The 26,771-nt window shown below is 37.2% G+C and overlaps 1 protein-coding gene and 1 pseudogene across 4 annotated transcripts in view; one reads left to right on the forward strand and one right to left on the reverse strand.

The window, feature by feature from the left end:
• Positions 1-26,771, forward strand: part of LOC111341968 (uncharacterized) — a 229,902-nt gene that overhangs the window by 165,112 nt on the left and 38,019 nt on the right. Inside the window, exons 1-9 of one of the 4 annotated variants that reach the window (XM_088726998.1) lie at positions 5,675-5,839; positions 5,924-5,996; positions 8,532-8,582; positions 9,260-9,524; positions 18,559-18,613; positions 18,714-18,821; positions 20,744-21,941; positions 23,291-23,404; positions 26,006-26,440. The exons of 1 other annotated variant lie outside the window; for it this stretch is intronic. In XM_088726998.1, the coding sequence (XP_088583124.1) occupies positions 18,804-18,821; positions 20,744-21,941; positions 23,291-23,404; positions 26,006-26,440 (1,765 nt within the window). In that variant the 5' untranslated portion in view covers positions 5,675-5,839; positions 5,924-5,996; positions 8,532-8,582; ... (1 more) ...; positions 18,559-18,613; positions 18,714-18,803. Of the gene's footprint in view, positions 1-5,674; positions 5,840-5,923; positions 5,997-8,531; positions 8,583-9,259; positions 9,525-18,558; positions 18,614-18,713; positions 18,822-20,743; positions 21,942-23,290; positions 23,405-26,005; positions 26,441-26,771 lie in introns of those variants that run through there. 2 more of the 4 variants (XM_088726997.1, XM_088726999.1) reach the window with 2 other exon arrangements.
• Positions 10,628-11,372, reverse strand: LOC148726349 (uncharacterized; annotated as a pseudogene).

Here is a 26,771-nt window from a genome sequence, read left to right on the forward strand (position 1 = left end):
AAACACTCAGAGATCTTACGGAAAGTACTGTTTATTTCCAACAACAATTAATCTTCGAAGATTTACCAGCTCTGTTCCGAATCCGTTTTGAAATGTCACGGAAAGTCAAACTGTAAGTAAACGCAATGTGTTTTGGAGTTATCAGTCTGCTTATTCGTTTTCTGCAATGGGGTGTGTAAATCTGTCTTTCTTACACTGAAAGGCTGAAGTCAATGAGACTCTTTCCAGCTAGACCCAAGGGGATTTAATGCGACTTTTACTCATCTAATACTTCCGGTTTCTGTTGTGAAATTTACGCTAGAAATGTCCAAATTCAAGGCATTTGTAAAGAATTGGTGAAAATGTATTTATAGAAGAACTTAACCTTCGCTCAACCTATCACAAACGAACGAACTATGTAGAAGAAGGAAGAATTCAGATATTAACGAAGGAGAGTCACATTGATTAACGTAATTGTTAACTGCAACTACCTCTCGTTTTAACTTTCTGAGTTACTTTTTGGGAAAGATTATTTTATAACAAATTGTTTTTAGGTCATGTTTCAATCGTTTTCAAAACAAATTCAGTACCACCAAATCTATTTTGAAATCAATTTTTACAAAAAAACCAAAGTGATTTGAGAGCGAGAGGGAAGGAAGAATTAAAATTATTTATCACCAAAAGGTCGTGACCGAAGTCTTTGCTCCAAAATTCTGCCCGGCCGGCAAAATAAGATATATTTGTGAAGAAATTGCAACGAAGCTTGAGAGGTTCTGCAAAGACACTCAAGCGAAACGGATACCGCTCGCTGTGAGCGGGCCGGACGGGGAGAATACTGGCCGCTCTCGGAACCAATCAGATTGCAGGATTTTTAAAATACCACCCACCCACGACCCGAGAAAAAAATTATTTCAGATATTCTGATTGGCTCTCTAGATATTCGCAACTAAAGTTAGGGTAGCGAAAAATATGCGAAGCGTGTTACGTAAATGGACACCACGTAAAAACTATTTCAAATATCAAGCTTTCCTGACACACTTTTGTTGGTCATCATCTCAGGAATGTAATAATTTAGATATATCAGCAAAGTTGAAATGGTAAATTGGCCACCGTAACGATTACAAAAGCTGACGTTTCGAGCGTTAGCCCTTTGTCGGAGCGAATGGCGAAGGGCTAAGCCTCGAAACGTCAGCTTTTGTAATCGTTACGGTGGCCAATTTACCATTTCAACTTTGTTGATATATCCAAATTATTTCGTTACTCCCACCGATGCAGCCCCAAACAGATTCTTTCGAAACTATCAGCCTTTATCTCAGGAATGTGTTGGCGAAATTTCACGAAAATTGGTCAAATCTACATACCCTATAAATTCGCTCAAAGTGGATGTTTCCTCTCAAAATAGAATGCGAGATTTTAGCTCCAAAAGATTTGTAAACAACTAGCGCCACACCAGGAGATTATCTCGTCCCCTGAAACAAAGACGAGACCTCCTAGCGTCAATGACAATGTATCAAGATTTTCCCGGGAAAAGTATGGCGTAGCAATCACTTTTTTTTTTTTATATCTCGCTCTCTTGATCGTTTATTGATGGACAAAGTCGGCGAAGGAAAGATCCGCGGCCGAAAGGGTAAATCTGTCGCATTCTTCTTTTTCTCCATCGGTTTCGTCAGATCTGACGAAGAATCTTGTTTACAACCTTCTTTGGTATTGACTTTAACTTTTAAGCTGCTTGCCCCAAGGATAATCGAATGCTACCGATCGTCAGCGGATGCCGAGCTTGTCGAAGGCTCTTGGCCAAACTAAGAGCCTTTGTCGCTTTCAAAAAGGACTGTTTTTTTTTTTTATTTGATTCTTTTTTTTTTGTTTTTATTTTTTGACAAAATGCTACCATTTCTCTATTCTTTGGGCCTGTTTTTTTTTTTCCTTTTCTTTACCCAAGGACACCTCTCTAATTTTGAGTTATGTTTTTTATTCATGAGAAAAGGCTTTCCACGAGCAGATAACTTCCACGTGTGGATTTTGTCATTTGCGCGATGTAAACAAAATATGCAAATGAAATGAAACTGCCGCGAATGTTTCTCTGGGGGGTCGCCCATTTACGAGATTGTGACACCTTCCTGATTTATGAACTTTTATTTGGAAATACGTTTTTCTAAAGAAGTCGGAAGCTTTTTGAGATTTTTAAACCTTTTTTTCTGTAAACGTTAGTTAAAATGTCTAACTTCAATCTAGTGCAAAAAAAAGAAACGATTTTTTCGGCCTCTGAAGGTAAGAAGTAATCTTACAGTCAAACTAAATGAATCGTACCCCTCAAGATTACATTAATGAATTGATCATTTGGATATTGAAGCCGCCAGTCGTTTCAAGAATGCATAGTAAATTGATTATTTGCCATTGAACCCGCTGGCCGTTTCACGAACGCAATAATGGATTGATTATTTGAATATTGAACCCGATAGCCGTATCCGTTTTGAAAAAAGGCTCATAGTTTCGAAAGAAACTGTTTGGGGCTGCGTCGGTGGGAGTAACGAAATAATTTGGATATATCAACAGAGTTGAAATAGTAAATTGGCCACCGTAAAGGCGCGGATCATTGTTCAAATTAGAAGTCCATCTCTGAAGTCCAATTAGATTGTTCTATTTGACGAGGAATCCTGAAAATGAACAAACTGTACTGTAAAAACACTGCGAAAACAGTCGATCGCAAATATTTACGAAATAAAAAGTCTTGCAATGGCTTCGCCCGTAAACCTTTTTTTTCGACCATGAATACACACAAGAATTTCTGCAAGCTCGTCAAGATGTAAATAGGCCAAGAAAGCTCTCGATAACATTCCATTTACGGCATTTACAAGAAGTTCTATACAACACTCGAACTCACCTTTCCCCCCAAGTCTGACGCCATGTTGAAATAGTTCCGATCCATCATCACGTGTTCGCACAATCCAATCAGAAATGGAATTCGGATTTGAACAATGATCCGCACTTTTCAAACCGAATACGGCTATCGGGTTCAATATTGAAATAATGAATCCATTATTGCATTCTTGAAACGATTAGCGGGTTCAATATTCAAATAATCAAATCATCAATGTAATCCTGAGGGGTATGCTTCACTTAATTTGACAGTAAGAGTATCAGTTAACTCCACTGAAACCCCCTGGTAAGTCTAGTAACCTTCAAAGAAATAGAATTTAACGTCAAAATACCGACCAAATATCGCCCGACTAAAAGACACATTTGGTAGAAGACTTTTCAAGAGAAAAATTATATGTAATCAAAGCAGGACACAGTCTGAAAAAGTCAGAAGCTCTTTTTCATCTTTTCTGTAGCACGGGATTTTCCTCCACCCAGTCCTGCTTCATGTTCAAAGATATCAGGCGCATATCATAAATTGTTAACCATAAACTGATATGCAGTCTCGCCAATTGAATGACGACACGCGTTTAGGCTAAGAACTCATCCAATAACTGTGCTAGTTTTATCTCTATATTTTGAGATGATTCTATAAGGCTATATTACGATCATGTTTGTAATCCCTATCAGACTTTCATTAGAAAAATTAGAATTTTTCACTAATTGGTTAATCCCATTCTTTCTTTTCCAAGAGAAACAGAAACAGCCGCGTTCTTTTTTTGTATTATTTTTGATACTGGACCAAGTAACTTGTATTGTATTTCACTTAATCGGAATAAAAGAAAACAGTATTTGTAGCCACGAGAGTTATTTTTTATCAGTTCTGTCGTTCGTCTTTGTTAATTGTAAATGAGTGCAAATAGTTCTCGTCTCGATAGTTCAGTTCTGTATTTATCAGTTTGTATTTTTTCGTGCTGTCAAAATGTAAATTAAGTTTGTCAGCGTTGTTTCATGTAATCGCCTTTGAGTATTGTGTAGCCTTGTTTAGTCTGTTGTTTTAGCCTTTATCCGCTGTATAACATCGTAGTTGTAATTTTTTTTTCAGTCGTTGTTATTCCGGAGTGCCGTACAGATCTTGTAAGTAGTTACGCCTTCGTTTGTATTTTCCTGTTTTTTTTTTTTTCGTATTCATTTCGTCGTATTTCAGTTTCTTTGGGTTTAAGTTCGCATTGTTAATTCTGTATTTTTTTGTGTGTGTTATGTATAAGTGAATCGTCGAGATTAAAAAAGGTACGCATTTCAAACTGTGACGAAGTGTCAGTTACAGTATTCTTCCAACAATCGTTTCTTCTCCCCGTTTCTCATCTTTCCTTTCCCAATCCTCTGATCCTAAGTGTCAATTGAAAGTACGAGCATCATATAAAGATCAAGATTTGATATTTCCTGTTAATAGCTCTGCTGATTTACCTCTTAAGTCAGTTTTTTTCTCTGTCACAGTGGGTCTTATTTACATATTCCACACAGGTCATTAGTTGAGACCGCTGATTATGTATCGCGAGAAGGGGAGAGGGGGGTGTGGTGTTGGAGGACTTTGGTTGTGTCATGATGAAATTTAGCCGATCCCCTCTCTAGGCTCTTTGATATTCTTTTACCCCCCTTATTTTCTGGCAGTTGATTGGCAGCCAATTTTCTCTATGCTCCACTCCATTTCCCTGAAAACCACGAGATCCTCTCAAAATCCTCTACATCCCCCCCCCCCCGGCATAGAATAATGACTGGTCGCTAAACGTAACTTTTTCACTCGCTCTATAGCTTAGAGTTTGTGATGGTCCAAAGCTAGAAATACATAAACAACGTCCTTTAAACCCTAAACTCCCACGATAGTCTCCCTCGCAGCCGTTTTCAGTCTCGTCACGCCACGCTCCTTTGTGGGGAAGAGCGTTGCGTGACGAGACTAAAAACGGCTCCGAGGGAGACTACTACCACGCGTGACCGAGAAAGAATTTCTCCTCACAAGATCAGTAGAATTTTTAAGCAGACAAGTAATGGGAATAAAGAAAAATATCAATTAGGGATTATGAGATGATCCAAGGCTAAATTCTCCAAACTCACTTCCTAAGAATTGTATAGAAGACATTAAGGAGTAGGCCTAGCCACAAGTTGCCGATGAATCCCAAAAAAGTTACCGTTAAAAGCGTCTAAAAGTTGCCAAAAAGTTGCCGAAACGTTGCCAAAATTTTTTCTGCTTTTCGTACCCTTTTTGGGTGTTAAAGATTAAAAATTCGCACATTGCTTCTCATCAAAACTTCATTTGTCAAAGTCCAATGATAATATCAGAGGTTCTTTACCTTTCGCTTGATCAACAAATAGTCACTGTAATTGTCCGCCATGTTGAAAACATGCAACGTGATACCGCTGACCTCATGATAAGGCATCGCAAAAATCAACCCATCGGGGGAGCCCTAATTATTGTATTTTAGAATAAATTAAATAAATGTCTATCGAAAACTGAACAATGTGGCTCCAAACGTGAAGAATGTGGCTTCAAAGAACCTCATAAAGCCCAAAGTTGCCGAAAATTCTAAAAGTTGCCAAAATTCTAAAACTTTGCCGAAAATCTCAAAAGTTGCCGAAAAGTTGCCGAGCAACTTGTGGCTAAGCCTATTACGGAGAATCACTAATAAATGAGATCTTGGTAGTGAAAGGCTTAAGGATTTCACTACATTGACAGTTGTATTTAGTGATCCGGATGAGTGCTACTGATCCTTCGTTAACAAATGATTGACGTACCGGGAGAGGGGTGGTGGGGGAGTCTCTGATCACGTGATTGGGTGATGAAGCAGACACATTGCGTCGCCTCACCCTGGACCTGCGGAATCGAACCAAGTGCAGCGTTTTCAAAATTCATAGAGAGCAACTCGTTTGTTGACATGTAAAAAATGAGGTTTGGAACCAGAAGTGCGGATACTAGACAGACGAATTGAAGAACAACCTTCTACTTGAGGTATTTGATCGAGAATCGAAACCGAGCGGATTCATTTGAGTGAGTAATGTTGTGTCTTGAATTCATATTAATTTCTTCCAATAGCTGTTGATCGAATCGATTTCAAGCGTTGTGCAAGAGATTGTGTAAAATTCAAGAGAGAAGCTCAAAGCTAAAGGTAAGGGGAATGCTTTTAACAAATCATCGTGAAATAATGATGCAGTGACATTTACGAATCGCACGTGAAGTAACGCACACCACAATAACCCTGTTCACAGCTTCTCAGTTTTTTTAATTCAGGAACTTTATTGTTATATGTAAGCTAAATCTTACTGTAGGTTACATTTGAATTTCGAAAGTTGTTTTCTCTTTTTTACGCATAACGCAACATGCAAGAATCAACTTTGATTTCAAGAATCAAAGAAGGCGGAAGTGAAATGGTCTGAAATAGAAAGACATGGAAAATATTAATTCCTCAAGCTATTTTAGAAATCAGTTTTGTTTTCTTTGCTGTATTCTTATAAATGTAAATGATTTTTTGTATGATTTAAAGAAGCAATAAGTACATGTATATGCATACAGGTGCTGTTTGAATAATAACTAGAAATATTACACCTTCGAATTCGATTGATCGAATTACATACATACATACATGCATACATACATACATATACATACATAGTTTATTTGGTAACGCAGGTTAGTTAGTGGCAGCATTAAGCTGATGTGGACCTGCAATAAGTCTAACTTTCAATCCATTAAGGTAAAGTACAAAAACAGTAGAAAACTCCTAGCATAAATTAAAATAAATTATGAGTAGTGATTCAAACTGGTTTATAATCCTAGCATAAATTTCAATACAGGTAGTAAGTTAAAATTCCTAAAATATTTAAAATTTACCAAATCTTTGTTGCCAACAAGAACAGTTTGATTAAAAGATATCTTCAATCTCAATAACTGTTGAAAGGGAACTGAATTTGTTCTTAAATCTCTTATGATCCTCTATCCTCTATGCTGAGGTAGGGAATTCCAGGCTAGTACAGACCTATGTCTAAAAGACAGTCTTCCAACATTGGTGTGTGGTCTCTCCAGAGTTAGTTTCAAATTGTCCCTCGTATTTGTATATTTGGACTTTTCCTAATAATTGTTACAACCTGCTCAGGACAGATCCTATAAAAAACTTTGTGTGTCAGAGAAAGGAGTCTCATCTTGTAGAAATAAGTTATGGATTTCCAAGAAGATGGTATCAGTGATTGGGACTTGATACCTCCAATTTTTGATTAGGAGTGTAAGACGAGGTATATGGAACATGGAGTCTGGAATGGGAATTGAGTATAGGGGTGCCGAGAAAGTCAGTTTCACAGCTTCTTCTTCTTACAGTCTGCAATTATCACTTATCATGTTTAGAGTGCCAAATGGTGTTCAAACTAATCTGAAAAAACAAAAATTTTAAAAAGCAGTATAATTACATACAGTATTGATTGCTTGCTGAATGTGTTTATACGTTTACCTCTGACAGAAGCCATTCAACAAACTGAACTCAACGTTTTCCTCATCCACCAACATATCCTAATTGATAATCCCATAATATTAATACTGGAGTTCAAACCTCTAAACAATATATTGATAATGCATTGAAAGCCAGATGGAAGATTTTCATCAGTTTAACATCTAATTGCCAAGATCTAATTGTTGATTCTCAAAAAATTTGGTATTCAAGGCAAAAAGCTTCTACCTGATAAGTTTGAGTATTCTTACTTCCTTTATAGGGTTCTATAGTTAATATCACTCCTGTACAATGGAAATGTTCTTTTTTTCTGTTGTGTTTATTGCAAATAAAACACAAGCATAGTGTTGATTGCACCATGTTGAATATTAGCCACATATTTGTGTTGCATTTAATGTTATCACTTTTTTTTTACCTAATGTTATGTAACTTAGTTTATTCCTCTATGTGGTTGTTCAACATATCCACGACATATAGACTGCTATCTGATGAGCTCACTATCTAAAATTCTGTGACAAACAGTGACATACAGCAGAACAGCTGTCTATACAATGCCTCAACAGCATGTGGACTGGTACACACCATGAAAATGAAAATGTGAGCCCATTTTGTTATGAAGTTCAGCACATCTAGTGAATTATTATATTTATTCCTTTCACTCTCATTAGATCTTCTTAATTCTCCTAATACTATCTGCCGTACAATTCTTATCATGCAAGTTTGGAGAATTTGGGAGTGGATCAACTTAAGATACCCTTGTTGATAGTTTTCTTTATTCTCAACACTTGTCTGCTTGATATTGTATTGATGTTGTAAGGAGAAATTCTGTCTTGGTCACTCATGGGAGTTGAAGACTGAGAGTTAAATAGCTGATAAGGGACTGGAGCCCACTAAGCTATGTTAATCCTTCAATTCCCACAAGTGACCAAGACATAATTTCTCCATACAATATCAATACAACATAAAGCAGACAAGAGAGGAGAATAAAGAAAAATATCAACAAGATGAATTTAGGTTGATCCAATACTAACATTATAAGAATTGTATGGCAGACAGTAAGGAAAATTACCAATGGGAGCTTGGGAATGAAAGTGTCCACTATAATCTTACGGGATTAAAATCCTGAGCTGGAATAACATTTTTTTAAAGTATTTTACTAAACATGAAGGTAAAGATGTTAATAATTCACTTCTGAGCTTATTTCAGGAAGAAGTCATCTCCAACCCAGGTGCATCACAGTCTTGGTATTCACGTGAGGTAAGAAAATTACCTGTAAAATGAACAGATATTGAACATTTTCAGTGATATCTTATATCACTTTTCTTAAAGTATGCGAAATCTTAAGTGATATAATTATCATGATATCATGGTTGATAGGAATTTCTGGCTTAATTAAGCTATATTAATTTTATTGAAGAGGCAATAAGGGTGGGGGGGGGGGGAGGGCACTCACTGAGCTGCACAGGTTTCACCCACATCAAAAAGTTTAAAATGATACATAAAAAAAAACAGATATTGAATAACTTTCAGATTCCCATATTGCAAAAAGCAAAAGTTCATGGGGTTCTTATTTCATGTATTTAACACAACAACCTGGTGTGATTGGCTTTATGAACACATTGTATTAACATAATGGCTCATCAAGCACATAGATAATTTTGCCTTCACTGAGAAGAGTAAATTATCTGTCTCTATACATTCCAGGAAGAAATATAACCATTACTTCTAGTGTCTGCCACTTTTGGAGTTTATGTATAAGTAAGAATCCTCTTTGTAACTTGCTGCAATATACATCACTATTATAAGCACTGCAGATCTTAGAAAGGCTATTGGTCTGGCTGGTCCTTTCAGTTGTCAATTTAAAGTAGTAAATTCTCTCAATGCGGTGAGAAAATAAAAATATTATTTGCACTTTTGACAACTATCTTTTTCAGAATTTTCACAAAGAGCAACCCACGTGTTATCATATAGAAAATGTAGTTTAGGACCAGAAAAATGGGTAAGAAAGACAAGTTGGCGAACAACCTTCAATTTGAGGCATTTCATAGAGAATCGAAAGCGAGCGGTTTCATATGAGTGGGTTGCAGAATACTATGTGTGGAATTCACTTCAATTTCTTCCAACAGCTGTTGATTAAATCGACTTCTAGCATTGCGTAACAGATTGTGCCTAAACCAGGAGAGGAGCTCGTGGCCAAAGGTAAGAAAAATGCTTTTAACAAAACAATGTCATAAAGGGACATAATATATGATTACATAGTTACGTGTATATAAAGAAAGATAAAGAAACATAAAAAGAAAGGACATAAAGAAAGGACGCTCAAGAAACGCACATTGTCAAATCCCTCTCAGCTCTTTAACTCAGCAAGGTTATCAGTATGTGCAAGCTCAATTTTACAGTGGGTAACAGCCGAATCTCGAAGGTATTTTTTTTTCTTCTTACTTATAAGGCAAAATGCTAGAATCAAAATTTATGAAAGCAGAACCGAAGTCGAAAGTGAAATAGAAAGAACTGGAAAATATACCTCAAACTGAGTTGTTAAATAAATCAATTTGTATTCTTTGCTGCGTTGTTCAAAATGTAAGAGATTTTCTTCCATGGTTTCAAGAGGTAATAAGTGTAAGGATACAAGCGTCTGTTGTGATTACAACCATAGAACATTCTAGCTTTTAATCCGTTCAGTCTTTAATTAGGTATGTTTACTTGGTAGGAATTGGTTGAATTTGGAGCACTATTTTACATTTCCAGCACTCTTGAGCACTTAATTGACTTTTTAGCAGAATTTTAGCATTCCTTAGTATTTTTAGGAGCATTTCAGCAAATTTTTCACAATTTTCCAGATTTACATGTAAATGCAATATTTTGTCTTTGAAACGTAATTAGTACAGCCGAGTAATTGGAATTATGTATAATTCCACCTTTCTGCCTGACTGGCTGACTGTTCTCATGGAAATGTCCTTTTAAGCATGTCCTTTTAAATGTCCTTTTAACAATACTTTATTTCAGAACAACATACAAATACATAATTATTAAGAAAAAGGAAACCCAGAGGTTGGCCCTATATCAAGGGTCTCCTATTTATGTAAAAAATCTTACAGAACTAGTTAATAAAAATATAAAAAAGTCAAATAAGAAACAGCTAAATATCAATTATAAAATGACGATTCAATAAATATTCATATGTTTCTTCAATTTTGATTTAAACTCACGAACGTTAGGGCTGTCACAAAAATTAAATAAATTAATAGGAAGATTATTCCAGGGTTTGATAATTCTGACAAAGAAAGAATTTTTGTAACAGCTCAGTTTTGCGAGTTTGAGTTGCAGTTTATATGGGTGGTTAGATCTTGATTTAGTGTTTTTACAAAGTTCAAAATAGTCGCTGAAATTCAATCCATTTAGATTGAATACAGTTTTATAACATTCCACTAAGGAAAGGAAATCTCTCCTTTGTACTAAAGAGTTCCATTTAAGAATTTTACACCTCTCTGTATACACCATCTCTTGTCTTCTTTGGCCTAAGGCAATTTGCGAGGCTCTTCTTTGTATCTTCTCAATTTCATCGATGTCTTTGATGAGGTGTGGTGACCACACCGGGCAGGCGTATTCCAAGATGGGACGAACCAAGGTTTTGTACAAGTTTGAAAAAATATCTTTGTTTGTACCGCCAACTGTGCGTTTAAGTAAGCCAAGAACCTTATTTGCTTTGTGAACTATTTGTTCAACATGTTTTGACCATTTCAGATCACTAGTCATAATAACTTCAAGATCTTTGTAATTAGATACATTCCTCAACACTGTACTCGATATATTGTACCGTGTGGACTTTTTGTCTCTGTTATGTGTAATTCTCATGACTTCACATTTGGTAGAATTAAATTTCATCTGCCAAAGATCCGCCCATAGGTCCAGGGTGGTCAGATCTATCTGTAAAGCAATAGAATCATCGATATTATTTATCTGTTGGTAGATTTTGGTATCGTCGGCAAATAATTTGGCAGTAGACGTGATGATGCCATGTATTTCGTTCACATAAATAAGGAACATAACTGGTCCCAGTACTGAGCCTTGAGGGACACCTGATTCTGTCTTCGAGGTCGTTTTGTGCCTTTAGGTGCGTAACCGGGATTTATTTCAACATCACCACTGTAGGATCTTGAAAACAGCTGGGTTAAAAGCACAGGAGGCATTTGAATAGTATTTAAAACGCCTTGAGAGGAACTTTGAACGCTGGAGGCTCCTAAATTTTCGAAAGTTACCACGTGTAATGACAGCGGTAGCACCAACGTCTACATTTGCACTGAAAAATACTCGTGGCCAAGAAACGATCTTTCCTGATTGTGCACGATGGTAATTTAATTTAATTTAATTTAGTTTAATTTAGTCCATTTTCACTGCATTAATTTTGCAGTGGGGAAGGACTAGAAAGGAACATAGGAACCATTCGTGCTAGTCCACCCTCCCACCCATCCCACCCCAGGGGAGGACATCCATCACACAGTAATCTCGTGTGTGGGAAATTAACGTCTCCTACCCCAACCCTGCAGGAGACGGGACCTCCATTTATTCGTCCCTATCCGAGAAGACTAGAATATCTAACCATTTCTTGATGTTATAGAAAGGCAGCAAATTCTTCTCAATTATTTTAAGACCCTGAGTGTTGGTCCGGCCGGGGCTCGAACCCTCGACCTCCCGCACAACAGTCCAGCGCTCTATCCTATTGATAATAATGGTCGAAGAGGCCATTGTGCGGAGGCAAATTGCCCAAAGAGGCCAAGAATATCACCAAGAAAGCTGTAGTCACGAGAGCACAACCTTCCGCCATAATGTATTCAGGTCCAGTGAGCATAGGAAATAATTTTAAGCATAGGAATAGTCCAATTTGGCTCGTGACTTCTTTTAGCGCTCTTTTATTGAAGCTTCTGTGATGCTTCAATACAATAGATCAAAGAGAGGCTAACAACAGTTGTAGCAATACGGTTGATTGCATACAGTTCCGTGATGCTGCGTGCTTTAGAAACTATCCTTGACTGATAATAAAGCGAAGGTAATTTGGTTATATCAACAAAGGTGAAATTGTAAATTGGCCACTGCAGAGAGTTAGATACTGAGCTGACGTTTCGAGCGTGAGCCCTTCGTCAGAGCGAATGGATCAACTGTGGGTTGCGTGTGTTTTTATATGCAGACAGTAGGCTACGTACGCTATTGGTGGGAACATGGTGACGAGAAAATCAAGAGTAATACAAAGTAGTAGAATAAAAAGTGTTCGTAGATAACTAAAGGGGTCAAGAGTACCATTTGAAAGATAAACTTTTGTTCAAGAATTTTGCGGCTTTCCAAGCTACCTAAAGGTAAGGAAACACCTTAGATTACCATATGCTGCTTAGAATTATTAAGTGGACTAAAGTGTCTAGCGACTGGTTTTGATGCGTCATTGTCATTCCTTTCTACGTCGCGAAGGTGTTCTCGGAATCGGTGAACTAGTCGTCTTCTGTTTCGCCGATGTTAACTTTTAGCAATAAGTGCAAGTTATGCAATAGATGACGTTAGAAGAGGTGCACGTGAAGTGATCAATGATCTTAATGGATCGTTTGGGTCCCGATATTTTCTCAGCGTTGTGAATGAAAGGACAAGTTTTGCATTGATATCGTGCGCGAGTGCATCTAAAAGTGCCAATTTGGTCATTAGTTTGATAAAGTTATGTAAAGAGTTTTTGTTCGACAAACCCTGTCATACTTTAAAGAAAATCGAGGGTTAAATGTTTCATAACTAGGAATATGTATAAACCTCTGCTTGAAAATAATAAAAAATCAAAAACTTAACTAAATTTCAAGCACTTTTTATAGAAATCGAATACTATTTGAGAACTTTTTTTGCCATGTTTTGAGCACTTTTTGGTGATTTTTCAGCGCAATCAAGACACACCTAAATGTAAAACGAGGAATTTGGAGTATGGAGTTTGGAATAGGAATTGAATATAGGGATGTCAAAAAAATTCAGTTTCACGCCTTGTTTTTCTTGTAGGCTGCATTTATTACATAAAATATTTGTACAGCCATAAGGCATTCAAACTAATCTAAAAAATGAAAAACATTTGAGAGCAGGATAACTTGCCCACAGTATTGCTTACTGTTGGTGTGTTTGTACATCTCTATGCAGAACACACAACATTTATTCCAACCCATACATGTCAAGTTGGATGATATTCTCGAATTAACTCACCCGCACTAATCAAATATGTGGAAGACCACCTAGGAAACTCAGGGAGACTAAATGTGATATTTGCAGTGTTCTACTAACTGTCCAAAGAGATATGGAATGGCAAATAATGTCAGTTAAGGAGATTAATTTTGTCAAGAGTTCAAAAATATTATGCTATGGTGCTCTTTTCCTTTGACAGTGTAGTTACTTCATAAACCGAAAGGGGGTCAATCTTCACAGACTTTTACCATAATCTAGCTCTCAGATAAGCAATACGTTGGCGTTTTTGAGCCTTCAATTGGACTGAAAGAAAGGGGCTATTCTGTATGAATTAAGCTAGTAGACGCGGTACCCATTCCAAAACAAAAACCTGTTGAAGTCATCAATAAGCATTTACGACCCATCTCCCTTACACTGCCCATTTCTAAGTTAACCGAGGACTTCGTGGTATCTGTGTTCGTCAGTCCGGCTGTGTAAAAAATTAGCGATCTCGACCAGTTCGGAGCCTTACTGAGATCCTCCATGGCCCAAGCTCTGACGTCCATGCTTCACCACTGGACGCGCGCAACAGATGGCACGGGATCTGCAGTCAGGGTGGTCCTGTTCAACTACCTCAAGTCCTTTGACTAAATTGACCATCATCTGCTCACCCGTAAAATCTACCGTCTCGACACTCCCCGGGGCGTGGCAGTTGGGTGGTCGACTTCTTAGTGCATTGTTATCAAAGCGTAAAACTCTCTGCTGATTGTTTCTCTGAGTGTGGCCCCGTAACAGCTGGTGTACCCCAGGGGACAAAATTGGGGTCGTGGCTCTTCCTGCTAATGATAAACGATCTGAGAATTCCCCAGGTTCAAACTTGGAAGTACGTTAATGACACACACAGTGTCAGAGATTGTCCCACGCAATGCATCAGGTGACACCCAAACCGCTGTCAAAGTCGTGGAGGATTGGTCCAAAGCACAGAAGATGCAGCTTAACGCCAATAAATGCAAAGTCATGGTCATCGACTTCAAAAGGCAGAAACACCATTTCACTCCTCTCCTGGTAGACAGCAAGGAATTAAAGACTGTAGAGATGGCTAAGATCCTGGGCATGACTATTTCGCGTGACCTTAAGTGGAATAACCACGTTAATAATTCCATCAAAAAACCAAACAAATGATTACACTTTTTAGTCCTCCAAAGGAGAGCCCGCATTCCAGCGGAAGATATAATTAATTTCTATTGGACAACAACACATCTTGTTCTGGAATACAGCGCGCAAATATTCCATAATGTGTTACCCGCGTATCTTAGTTATGACATCGAAAGGGTCCAAAGGCGCACATTATCTATTATTTCACCAGAACTGTCAGATCATCACTCCTTAACATGCCGCGCCTCTGCACTGTTTGTTTTAAGCCTTCATTTATTCCGGCTATGTGCGCAAGGGCTAATCTTGGGTCTTAGCATCGACTGCGTTTTATTTTACTGTATAATTGTGATTATTTTAGGTCTTAAAATTTTTTGTAAATTTTGTAGTTTTATATAGTCTCATAATTATATGTATTAATAAATAATTGTGAAAAGTACACAATTCAGCCTATGGCTGCAAAGTACTTCTAATTTTTTTGGTAATAGACTGTCTCTCTAAAAGGTACTTTTAGTATGAATCAATAGACGTTTGCAAATTAAATGCCTTTTTTCTTGTAAACAACTTAAATTTTATGATATAATACTACCTCACTAAAATATATTTCACAAGGAGCATAATGCTACTTTTAGTCAATTTTCCAATCAATTCTCACATGCTTAGACATTTTTTACCCAAAAAATTCGCATCTGGCTAGCTTGGACTTCACCTCGTCACGTGTCAATTTCTTCTTAAACATCCTGCGTCTTATCACATATTCCGCACGCACCAGACAAAGTCCAGATAGATAACTACCAAATAGGGAGCCCATGTTGTTATTGATATATGCCAATACGTTGTTACCTAGTTGAAGAATGAAGACCGAAAAATATGTTTGGTTAGAAGCTATTGGAGATAAAATAGTTTCATTTTGATTCTCACTATTTGAATATTAATTTTTTTCAGACAAGTAGCTCAGAATCAGTCATTTTGATTTTATCTCTGATGAATGAACTGCATTTAAAGCATAGTCGTAGCTCGTGAGCAGACCGTAGTTTATTCCTGGCTGTGAATGAGATTACCGGAGGCATGGCACTGCAGTTTAGTTTTGCGAACAATTATTCAGAAACCAGTAGCAATAGACCAGAAAATATTATGTCTGAGTCTGTTTCAGATAAATTGGATAGTTTTTTTGTGTTCTCTATCAAACTTTATTTCCACTGATATCTTTTGAAAGTAGATGCTCTTTTTCTTTAACAAAAGTGCAAAGATAACCCAGGTAAAAACGCAGCCAGGATTTAGGAACGATCCTGCCAATCTCACCTGGGATCCCAGGTGGGAATGATGGGATCTCACCTTTTCCCTGCTGGGATTTCACCTCCCACCCAGGATTGCAAGCGGGATAAGTGGGATCCCATCTGTCCCAACTGGGACTCATGGTTATCCCACCTGGGATCCTGCCTCCCACCCAGGACTCAAGGAAGGATAAGAGGGATCCCATCTCGGACTTAAGGTCATCCTAACAGGGATCCCACCTCCCAGGCAGTATAAGTGGGATCCCATCCTGGCCAACATGGGAAACACATCTCAAAACTTAAGAGATGTGATTTAAGTCATGTGAAAAAGTTTATCGAATGAAACTTTGTATGTGAACCTGCATCTGAGAGTTTTCACATTCATTAAAATTTAGAATCAAGTCCTGGTTCAACATTTGAAAATATAATGGGAAAGAACAACATGTGAAAAAATAATGTGAAAGAACACCATGAAAAAAAAAACCAGGTGAAAAAATTGCTCTCAAAGGTGAGAAGTTACCCATGCAAGACTCGCTCGGCATGTAAGACAGGTCTGACCCAGATTTGCAAACTTGACATGCATGTCGACTTCTCTCCTTATAATTGAAACTGGAAGACTTTCTGTGAGCTTAGAACGTTACTCACAGGACCATCGATTAATCCCACGTTAGGACAGAAAAAATTTTTGACGCACTTTAAGAACTTTCGCTACAATCATGATACTCACGACGATAAGGACAAAAACAAATTTATTGGAGCAGAGTGATGAGACGTAAACAACGTTGAAAAAGGAGCGATGCATAACGAAGCGTTGATTGGGTGGTATAAAGATAATGTATAAAGCGGTTTCGAAAACTAGGAGATAAATACAGCAAAAACTGTAGTTAGATCAACTAGAAACTACCTTAAAACGTCGAAAACAAACTGTAGATCTCAATAATACGATGCACAACATGCACAAAGTGAATCACTTACTTCTGTGTCCGCATTATGGATTTCACAGCTTTGACGTTCATAAAAATTATCCTCCATTACAGCTATTCATTTAAAATGGTACCAATGAATCATTAAATTTGGTTTGACACAAATTGTGAACAAAATATGTAGATTCTTTTACATGAAATACAATAACCTGAATTATAAATACTAGTAGGACATCAATCTTTGCAGAAATGATCACTACTGAAGCAGTAGTGAAAATGTTAGGCCTGAAAAAAAATTCAGACCTTCTAACAGGATTCGAACCCATGACCTTTGCGATACCGGTGCAGCGCTCTACCAACTGAAATAACGAGCCACGTGGGAGCTGGTCATTATGTTGATTCTATTATGATGAGTCAACTTTTTGTGATTATATGTAATTATATATTTGAATTGCAGTTAAAGAAATTAGTGTACTTGACAGCGGTCTTCACAGTACTTAAGCAGTAGAGGAAATAAGACTAATACTATCAGTCCAAAAATAGTCTTTAAATGAATCATTTAAATTTGGTTGATGATCCAAATGGTATTTGACCCTAAATTCCTCTCAGAGTAAAGCTTCTACTTAATTTTATGTGGTTCACTTAGTAACTTCTTTGCATAAAACTCTTGTTTGTTAACATTCAAATGTAAGCTGTCAAGCAGCATTTTCATGTTACTGTTTTTGTTGATTCTGCAAATTAAAATTCAAAGATCTCAACTCAATTTTAGCTTAACAATCTTGGGAGTGAAGGGCTTATTGATTTTATTATTAAAATCTTGTTGTAACTGTATTAATAAATTAAATTGCAATGAAGTTATCCTAAACTGCAGACTAAGCGGCTGTTTGTCTTTTTTTTCTGGGCTGACACAGCTTGTCAGACGTGACTAAAATAGTCCTGAAACCCCAATGAGCCATGTAGCCCTGTGTATGGATAGTATTTTCAAAGCAATGTAAGTTGGTATACAGTATAATATAATTCTTCCGAGAAAGTAACTTTGCTGTGCAGGCTTTTTCTGGTTTGTTGTACAATATAATATAAACCATTCAGCTAATATAATCTTTATCAACTGAATTAAGCATTTAAGTACCTTTTCACTGTAGTTATTTCCTATATACTTGATAAGACTTAAGCTTGAACATGATTTACATTTGTGTGAGACATTAAGTAATTACGATCTTTATCAACTGAAGGCATCAGTGCTTTTTCAGTAGTCATTTCAATTACTTAATTGGACCTGAACATGATTTACATTTGTGTTTGTAAATAAATTAGCTTTTCAAGTTTCCTTTGCTACATTAATTTTCCTGCTTTTTACATTTAATGGTATAATTATGTGTTCCATTTTTATATTTTTATCTTTTTCTTACACTATAATAGAATCTTTATACCGTAACCTTTCAATTTTCTCCAGCTCACCTATTGAGCCCTTGTTTTTCATGAATAAGTGACGTGAAGTTTACATGGTTTGAAGTTTTATATGTAACCTTTTTACATTTTAGCTGCAATATTCAGTACTAAAGGTTGTAGAATTTAGCATTCTTTGCATTTTATTTCAGTTTATTAGCATTCCCTCAGGAATATGTTTTGTTTTTCTTTCCTGCATTCTCTATAATTTACATGTTGTAATATTCTAGCTTTTTAGTTTCATCATTGATTTCACAGAGAGAACATCTGGTTTAGAGTTGCCTTTTTTCGCGGCCTACAGCGCCGATACAATGTAAGTTCCTAGTTATTATGTTCATCACGTTCGCTTTAGCCGCCTTTCAGTTTTATATTTTTGCATTTGTAAACTTGTATTTTTGTTGGTTCTTCATTAGTTCAAACCTCTTCCTCTGATCGAGCATTTGAAATCATTGCTGTGAGCAGCCACGAAAGGACACTCCTTTTGGCAGTAACAAAGGTCTCTGATGTCTGGGCTATCAAAGGTAACAGTAATGTGAATCTTCTTATTGGATCCTGCAGGTTAGTTTTCATTGCAATGAAAAATCCTGCTAAAGCAATACATGTTAATCTTCATTATCTGTTTATGGGTCTTTTTTAAATTAAAATATTGGTAAATGGAATTTAACATAGTCAACGACTAGGAGCAAACCTGGTCTGTTTCGTTTGGATGGCGTACCGTTAGCGTATTAGCGCTCTGTTAGCATTCGCCTGGCCTTTGTGCGCGTTCCGTAGCATTGCAGCAACTTTGTGGCTGTTGGTGGCCTGGGGTGGGCCGTGCCCAGGGTTTACCTTTAACTGTGCATGTGTTGATTCTCCCATGTGCTTGCATTATGTTGGCTGTACGTTAGCGCGGTATTGTCGTCCATGAGCATAGCCTCTCGGCGTTCCCTCCCTCCCTTCCCATTTTGATTTTTCTTAGGGGTTTTAGTGGGTTATGTTTGTTCACGTATTTATCTATTTATTTTATTTCTCTCCTTATTTTTTCTGCCACTTAGCCTTCCGGCTCTAGTGTGATGGGTGCTTGTCAAGGCTCAGCACAGAGGGTGCATGGCTGGGTTGTGGCTATGGGTTGGGCAGGCCAGTCAGGTGTTCTAGTGCCTTAGGTACAACTGCGGTTGCAGCCCCCAGGCCCCTTGAGCACCTGAACTCCATTTGCGACTTGGGCGTTAAAGACTTTTTAACTGTAAAACACTAACATTATTATTTGGTTAAGATCTTATGTACATGTATTTCAACCAGCTAAGGAAATTTGATTTATAAACCAAGAAAAAACTTGTCTGACTATAGTATTGTATACTTTACTACTGATTAAATGTTCTTAAAGACACGATACTAATTCAGGACCTCCTTGTTTGAAGAGGTAAATATCCCATTTATTACTGATTTTACTGAGGGAATGCAATGCAGGAGTCAATTGGCAATATTTCTGGTTTTATTTTACCTAAAAACTGCTTTGAACAGCAAAATACTCTTGAGTTCAAGCTAATGATGGCTAGAAAGTTTTCACCAATTAGCTGGCTATCATCAAGGTTTTGACATCATCAAGGCTTTTATTGCGCATATACTTACAAAAATTTTGTTGTTGCATGCAAGTCGTTATGTGATGATATGAAATCAACTCACTAATCTGGTTGAGAAATTTGTTGGACAGTTCAAGTAATAATTGTCATGTAGGAATTGTATGTGAATGAGAGATTGTATCAAACTAGTGATTATTATTATTATTATATAAGAGAGTTAACTGTAACCAGTAACTGTAGATTTAAAACTGTCACACAACTCACACCTACCTATTACCTACTAACACTCTGCTGCTTTAAACTTAATGGGGTAATCTAAAATTACCTGCATACATAAAGTGTTTCAAAGAGTAAAGAAGGTAGTTTAAAAAGTGAGTGTGTATTTGTTGTGCATACAGTTATATGCATTCTATAAATAGTCGTGGCCAAATGGTTAGGGTGCTGGACTTGTAATCCGGTGTCCCGCGTTCAAATCCTTTACCCTGCTACTCACTTGATTTGTTCTCAGTTGCTCCTAGTTCAACTCCTCTGCTGCGCTCTGTAAATAGCCCTCTGGTCTGCCTCCAACCAGTGGGGATTTTTAAGCTCTTAGTTAGTTTACATTGTGGCTGAAAGCCCCTAAGGGGGAGCTTCAATTACGTATTTTTATTTTTTTGGTATTTTTTTTTAATAGGTACATTTATTTAGATGTCAGGAGGTTGATGAAACTTTAACATGATGCATCTTATACATGTATCTGGCTTTGTGACACAATAAGAAGAATTAACACAACTACAAACTTATGAAGAAATTCATAAAACATATTTTTACACATGTACTAGTAGTTCCATTAAAGGAAACTTGCAATTGATTTCAATTGAAAACTTTTCGTTTTTCTTTTGTAGGATTTTGACATTCCGACTGTAGCCTCTACATCACAAGAAGGCCAGAAGAACAGGAAACTGAAAGTCACTTTGCTGAGCAGCGAGTGGAGATCATCAACTCATAGAGACCTGTCAACCATCAACAGAGAGCTTGCCATACAGTTAGCTAAACACTCCAGTATTGAAGTTAGTGTCTATCTTCCGCAATGCAGTGAAGAAGACAGGAACTCTGCAGCAAGTCATGATGTTCAGCTGGTTGTTGCTGAAGCACTGCCTGGTATGAATCTAACTGACTGTCTGATGGTAGTTCCAGATGGACATGTCATGGATTGTGTGGTAGGACATGGAGTCACTCTTGGCAAACAAGTGCAGGTCCTTAGAAAACATCACCACTGCAAATGGATTCAAGTTGTTCACACTGCCCCAGAAGAACATGGAATGTACAAAAGCATTTCACAAGGTGAACAACTGCAACAAACAGAAGTAGCATTGTGTAAGAAAGCTGATGAAGTTTTAGCAATTGGATCCAAGCTGACAGATGCTTACAAGCGTTACCTTCGTTGCTGTCAAAAAGAGCAAAATGTTTTTAATCTGACCCCAAGCATATTCTCTGAATTTTTGAATGTAAAGCAAGCCACTGAAGAAAGAAGAACATTTAGTGTTATGGTCATTGGAAGTAGTGACAGCTCTGAAGATTTCATCTTGAAAGGTTATGATCTTGCTGCTCAAGCAATTGCCGAGTTGAAAGATAAATCCTACCAACTCAAGTTTCTTGGTGCACCAAGAGGGAAAGAAGATGAAATAGCAGAAAAACTGCTTCAGCATGGCGTTGATCATAGTCAGCTTATCATTCGCAGCTTCAGTGACGGCAGAGAAGTATTAGCTGACTTATTCTGTGAGGTGGATCTTGCCATAATGCCAACCAAGACTGAAGGATTTGGAGTCACTGCTCTTGAAGCCTTATCTGCTGGATTACCTGTACTTGTCAGTGGCAATTCAGGACTTGGAGAGGCTCTGAAGGAGGTGCCTTTAGGATCACAGTGTGTAATTGAGTCTGAAGATCCTAAAGAATGGGCCAGGGAAATCAAGGCTGTGCGACAGAAAAAGAGGAGTGTGCGACTTGCAGAAACAAAATTTCTTCATGAAAAGTATCTTGAGGTGTACAGCTGGGAAGAACCTATTAGAAGTCTTGTGGAGAGGATGCACAGACTCGTATTTGGTAAGCAAGTCTCTGCACTAGTTTGAGAAAATCAGTTTTATTAATGCAAATGAATTTACTGATGCCTTAAGTTTTCTATGAGAGTCCAAAAATCGAATTTTTTATTTATTTATCAAGTGGGAAACAAGGTTCTTTTTCCATTTGCCAGATGGGAAAATTGGTGACCAAAACGTGGAATCATAAAATTTTTGTTTCACGGCAAAAGGCAAGAACTTGAGGTTTTAAGAGGTTTATTTCTTTAAATAAATTTAACAAAGTGAGTTGTCTGAGATTTAGGGGTGTTCCTGGTCAGCAGTTTCCTTTAAATTGCAGGGATATCAGCAGTCTTGTAGCTGTTGTCTTTGAGCTTGCATTCCTATAAGACTTATAAGGATCATAGAAACTTTAGGGCCATGGCTTTCCAAATCCATGAGCCCTTTGCTCTGTCCTTCCCAATGGTCAGCTTGAAGCATTTCTCAGTAACCTTGGGGGCTCAAGGCTTAGTTGCAGAGTTTTACCAACCATGGTAGTGTTATTCTATGTGGAAGTTGGTTGCCCATGGTAGAAGCTTTTGTATACCCAAAACACCCTCCTTCCATTTAAGTAACACACCAAATCCTTGTAACTTAAGTACCACCTAATGGTATGAAAAGCTTGAACTTAGTCAGAACAACCATGTCTAATTGCATAAGTACAACCACTATGACAACTCAGTGCAACTAAAAAAAATTAGTGGAATCTCATTCACAGGGAAAAGTTTAACCCCCCTGCCTTTTGTGCAGCTCTTAATTTCACCTTCTCAATTGTACAAGTGTCACAGACTAAAAAATTTCATTTTTCATTCATTTTTTACTTTCTTGCTTTTCGAGTCTTGGCCTTTTCAAGTCTGCTTACTAAATCGTGGAGTCTCTCTTCTCAGTGTATTAGAAAAACAAAACAGTTGAAAAGGTATTTAAAAAAAGAATAAGATAATTTTTAGTTGGTGATCACGAGATAATTTTAGAAAATAATTATTTATTGATTGTGTAGTTTTCTATTTTGGCTTGGCTGACCAAAAAGCAGACCAGTCATTCGAATTAGAGATACAGTAAGAGGCCAACCTCCACTGTTTTTGGTGATCAATATTCTGATCAATTTAGGAGAATTAATCCATTATGATCACCTTGTAGGCAATATTAGGATATTAAATAATTCCAATTATCCGATTTATTTTCAAATGACTCCCAAACCTAAAATAATACCTTGTAAATTAAGGCTCAATATTAGTGCATCATATTTTTCCAAAACTATTGCCTCAACTTTCCACTTTTATGAGTAAAATTAATTCATGGGGCTGTAATTCACTGCGATGATGTCTGTTTTGTCTCCAGAAGGATCCTCTGGTAGTCACTCATTTCATTCTCCCGTGGAATATGGGCAGTGTCCACTTCCTATAGCCTCTGTGACTGAAGGGAAATCTGTTCAACAAAGAGGTCCTTCTCAGGGTAAGTAAAACTATGAAGAAAAATGTTGTTTTAATATTTAGGAGTCTTCATGAAAACTATTAACATTATCATTACAATTATTGTACTTTCTACCATTATGAGAATACTTTTACCAAAGCCCAAACTTAACAACTTTTGTGCTTCATTATTTTTGTTTCAGAAAATTAAGTATTCTGTTTTACCCAAGTAAAGTACAGTGTAGGCATTTTTAGTCATGATTAATTGCTTAAAAACCGGAACTTGGTAAAGCTAGCAGACTTTTAGAAGAACACTTCCGGAACAACTAATGATTTTAGGTTTCCTGGTAATTTCTTGATGAGTTCCGTGTATTTTAATGCAAATTATTCAGTGATCAGATGATTTCTTGTGTAAAATGTTATAAATAAGCACTTCCAAAATTCTCAGGCAAACTACTCTTGTCCCAATCTAGGCTTTCGCAGTTTTGTTAGTTTGAGAATTTTCCCGTGCTATAGTCCCTTTTGTAATATTCCACACTGGTACTTCATACCTTTGATATTCTTGTCTAGTTACTCTGTAGGTAGTCTCTTCAGTAATATTACCCCCTGATACTCCAAACCTGCGATATCCATGTGTAGTCGAAATCCACAAATCCAAGAAATTCGCACCTTTACTAGCGATTCGCTAAAAGCCAATGTACATAAACAAGTTAAATATAATGAAATACAAATGAAATGCAAAATGAAATACAAATAAAACAGGCAAAATGACGGACAAAATAACGAAACTTACAAGATTATGTGGCGACTACGACGACTAAAACATAATGACAACGGCGACAAGAAAACTACGGCAGAAGAACCTATACCAAACAATAGAAACAATGCATAAAAAATGAACATGAAAATATGAAATGTGACGTAACCTAAATGACTGGCAAACCTAATAAATAACAAATATGCACGAAACAACTGAAAACGGAAAACAATGTACAAAGGACGTGAATGCAAAACAAAGGCGAGGCGCCGTAACTACACCATGTATAGTTCCCCTGTAGATAATCTCTACTGTACTATTCCACCCTGGTACTTCATACCTTTGAGTCATTGTATCTGATTTATCATCACGGGTTTATTACGAATCAACTTAACGGCCTGCTCCCAGTTGGCTTGTTAGCTCAATTGGTAGAGCGCTGCACTAGTATCGCAGAGGTCAGTGGTTCGAATCCCGTACAGGCCTGATTTTTTTTCAGGTCTGATTTTCGCTATTGCATAAATAGCGCTATCTACTGCGAAGGATCGTGCATCATACGAAGATTGTTCTATATGACGAGGAATCCTGAAAATGAACAAACTGCAGTGTAAAAACACTGCGAAAACAGTCGATCGCAAATATTTACGAAATAAAAAAGTCTTGAGATGGCTTCACCCGTAAACTATTTTCTTCGACCATGAATGCACACAAGAATTTCTACAAGTTCGTCAAGATGTAAATAGGCCAAAAAAGCTGTCGATAACATTCCATTTACAACATTTAATTTACAAGAAGTTCTACACAACAGTCGAATTCACCTTTCCCGCCATGTCTGACGCCATGAAATGGTTCCATTTCATCATCACGTGTTCGCATAATCCAATCAGAAATGGACCTCTGATTTGAACAATGATTTGCGCCTTTTTAAAATGGATACGGCTATCGGGTTCAATATTCAAATAATCAATCCATTATTGTATTCGTGAAACGGCTAGCGGGTTCAATAATCAAATAATCAATTCATTATTGCATTCTTGAAACGACTGGCGGGTTCAATATCCAAAAATCAATTAATTAATGTAATCTTGAGGGGTACGCTTCACTTAGTTTGACTGTAAAATATATTCCATATTGAGATAACTCAGAATTTCAATTATTAAATTTCAAGGAGATAAAGTCGCCAAAAAAAAAAAACCCTGAAAGAAGCAATATACTTGCGATATTAATCAAGCGTAGAGTCAAGATTGCTGGATATTGGCTGAGTTCTGTTTTTGCATTTTTATAAAATGCGAAAAAAGAACGAGGCCAATATCCAACCATCTTGACCGAACGAACTTGGTTGATAAAGGATTTATTATAATGCAAAAATATTTCGCTTTATGAAGAATAAAGAATGACTTGTTTAATTCGAGAGCCAGGAAAGAAACCCAACTATGTTTGTAGCACAACAAACTCACGAGAGTCGTTTCCGTTTTCTTTGTTTTGACTATCTTCTGTAGCTTTTACATTTTCATCGCCGAAATGGTCCAAGAGTTACGAACGTAGTTCTAATTCCATTTTTTTTTTTTTTTTTTTTTTAATGCGCGAGATCAATGCGGGCAATTCTGAGCAGGCAAGATGGACCCATTTTGCCAGCTCAGGCTGCCAATCAGAACACAAGATTTGCTTCATCTTGCCCACGGGCGCCGCGAGCGATGTAATAAATGGTAATAATTTTCGCGTCAGAAAGTTTTTTTTGCATCTACTCATTGTGAACCAGGTCTATGTTTAACTAAGTAAGCCCCAATTAGTGTAATTTAACTCACATTTTTTAATGGATCAAATACCTATGCAATGAAAAACCAAGTAAACTGAGAAAACATTAAATTGACTTTCTTTACAAATCAACAGGTGGTGCGACGAATATTAGAGTTGATGTGGCCAGAGCAATATGTGTTGGATGCCAAACGGCTCAGCGCGAGATGAAATCTACCAAACCTGAGGAAATCCTCATCTGGATTGCTAAGAATTACCTCGAGACTACACCACCACAGTCACCGGAAGAGCACAATCATTTTATAACATACTTGAGAGAAATGAGGGTGGTCCTTACTGGTGTCTCTCTAGGAAGTTTGTTGATAACTGTGAAGTGTGATTCTCTTGAAAGCTTGGAGAGATTGTGGGAACAATACTCCTGTGGCCATTTGGATAAGATGGTTCAAGATTGTTTTGTTACTGAAAAGGTCTTAAAGGAACTGCACCTGGTAGAGCTTAAGCTGAAGACGACAATGGACATAGAGGAGTACAATGCATGCAAACTGTTCTTTGAAAGAAATGCACTCAGAGGTCAGTAAGAAGAGACTAACAAGGGCTTGGTCTTTTCATCAAATATTTGAAAAGGCTGGGTAATGTGTTATGAGGATTGAGTTGTTTTCCCTGAATCTGTCAGACAATCCCAGACTTTTCTAGAATTATCTTTAGTTTGTAATATTCTAGAAACTTCTTTCATGTGCCTCAGCAGTTTCCAAAAATAGTACAGCTTGTAATACGCTATAAATAGCAATAGAACATTCTAGATACCTAACGTAAATGTATAAAAGCTGCCTTGTGAGAAGTACAAGAAAGATTTTCCCGAGGGCTTTCCCTCGTGGCCGGCTGACTGTGAAAGCTATGGTGT

Source organism: Stylophora pistillata, chromosome 7, assembly GCF_964205215.1.
Source record: "Stylophora pistillata chromosome 7, jaStyPist1.2, whole genome shotgun sequence".
NCBI lineage: Eukaryota > Metazoa > Cnidaria > Anthozoa > Scleractinia > Pocilloporidae > Stylophora > Stylophora pistillata.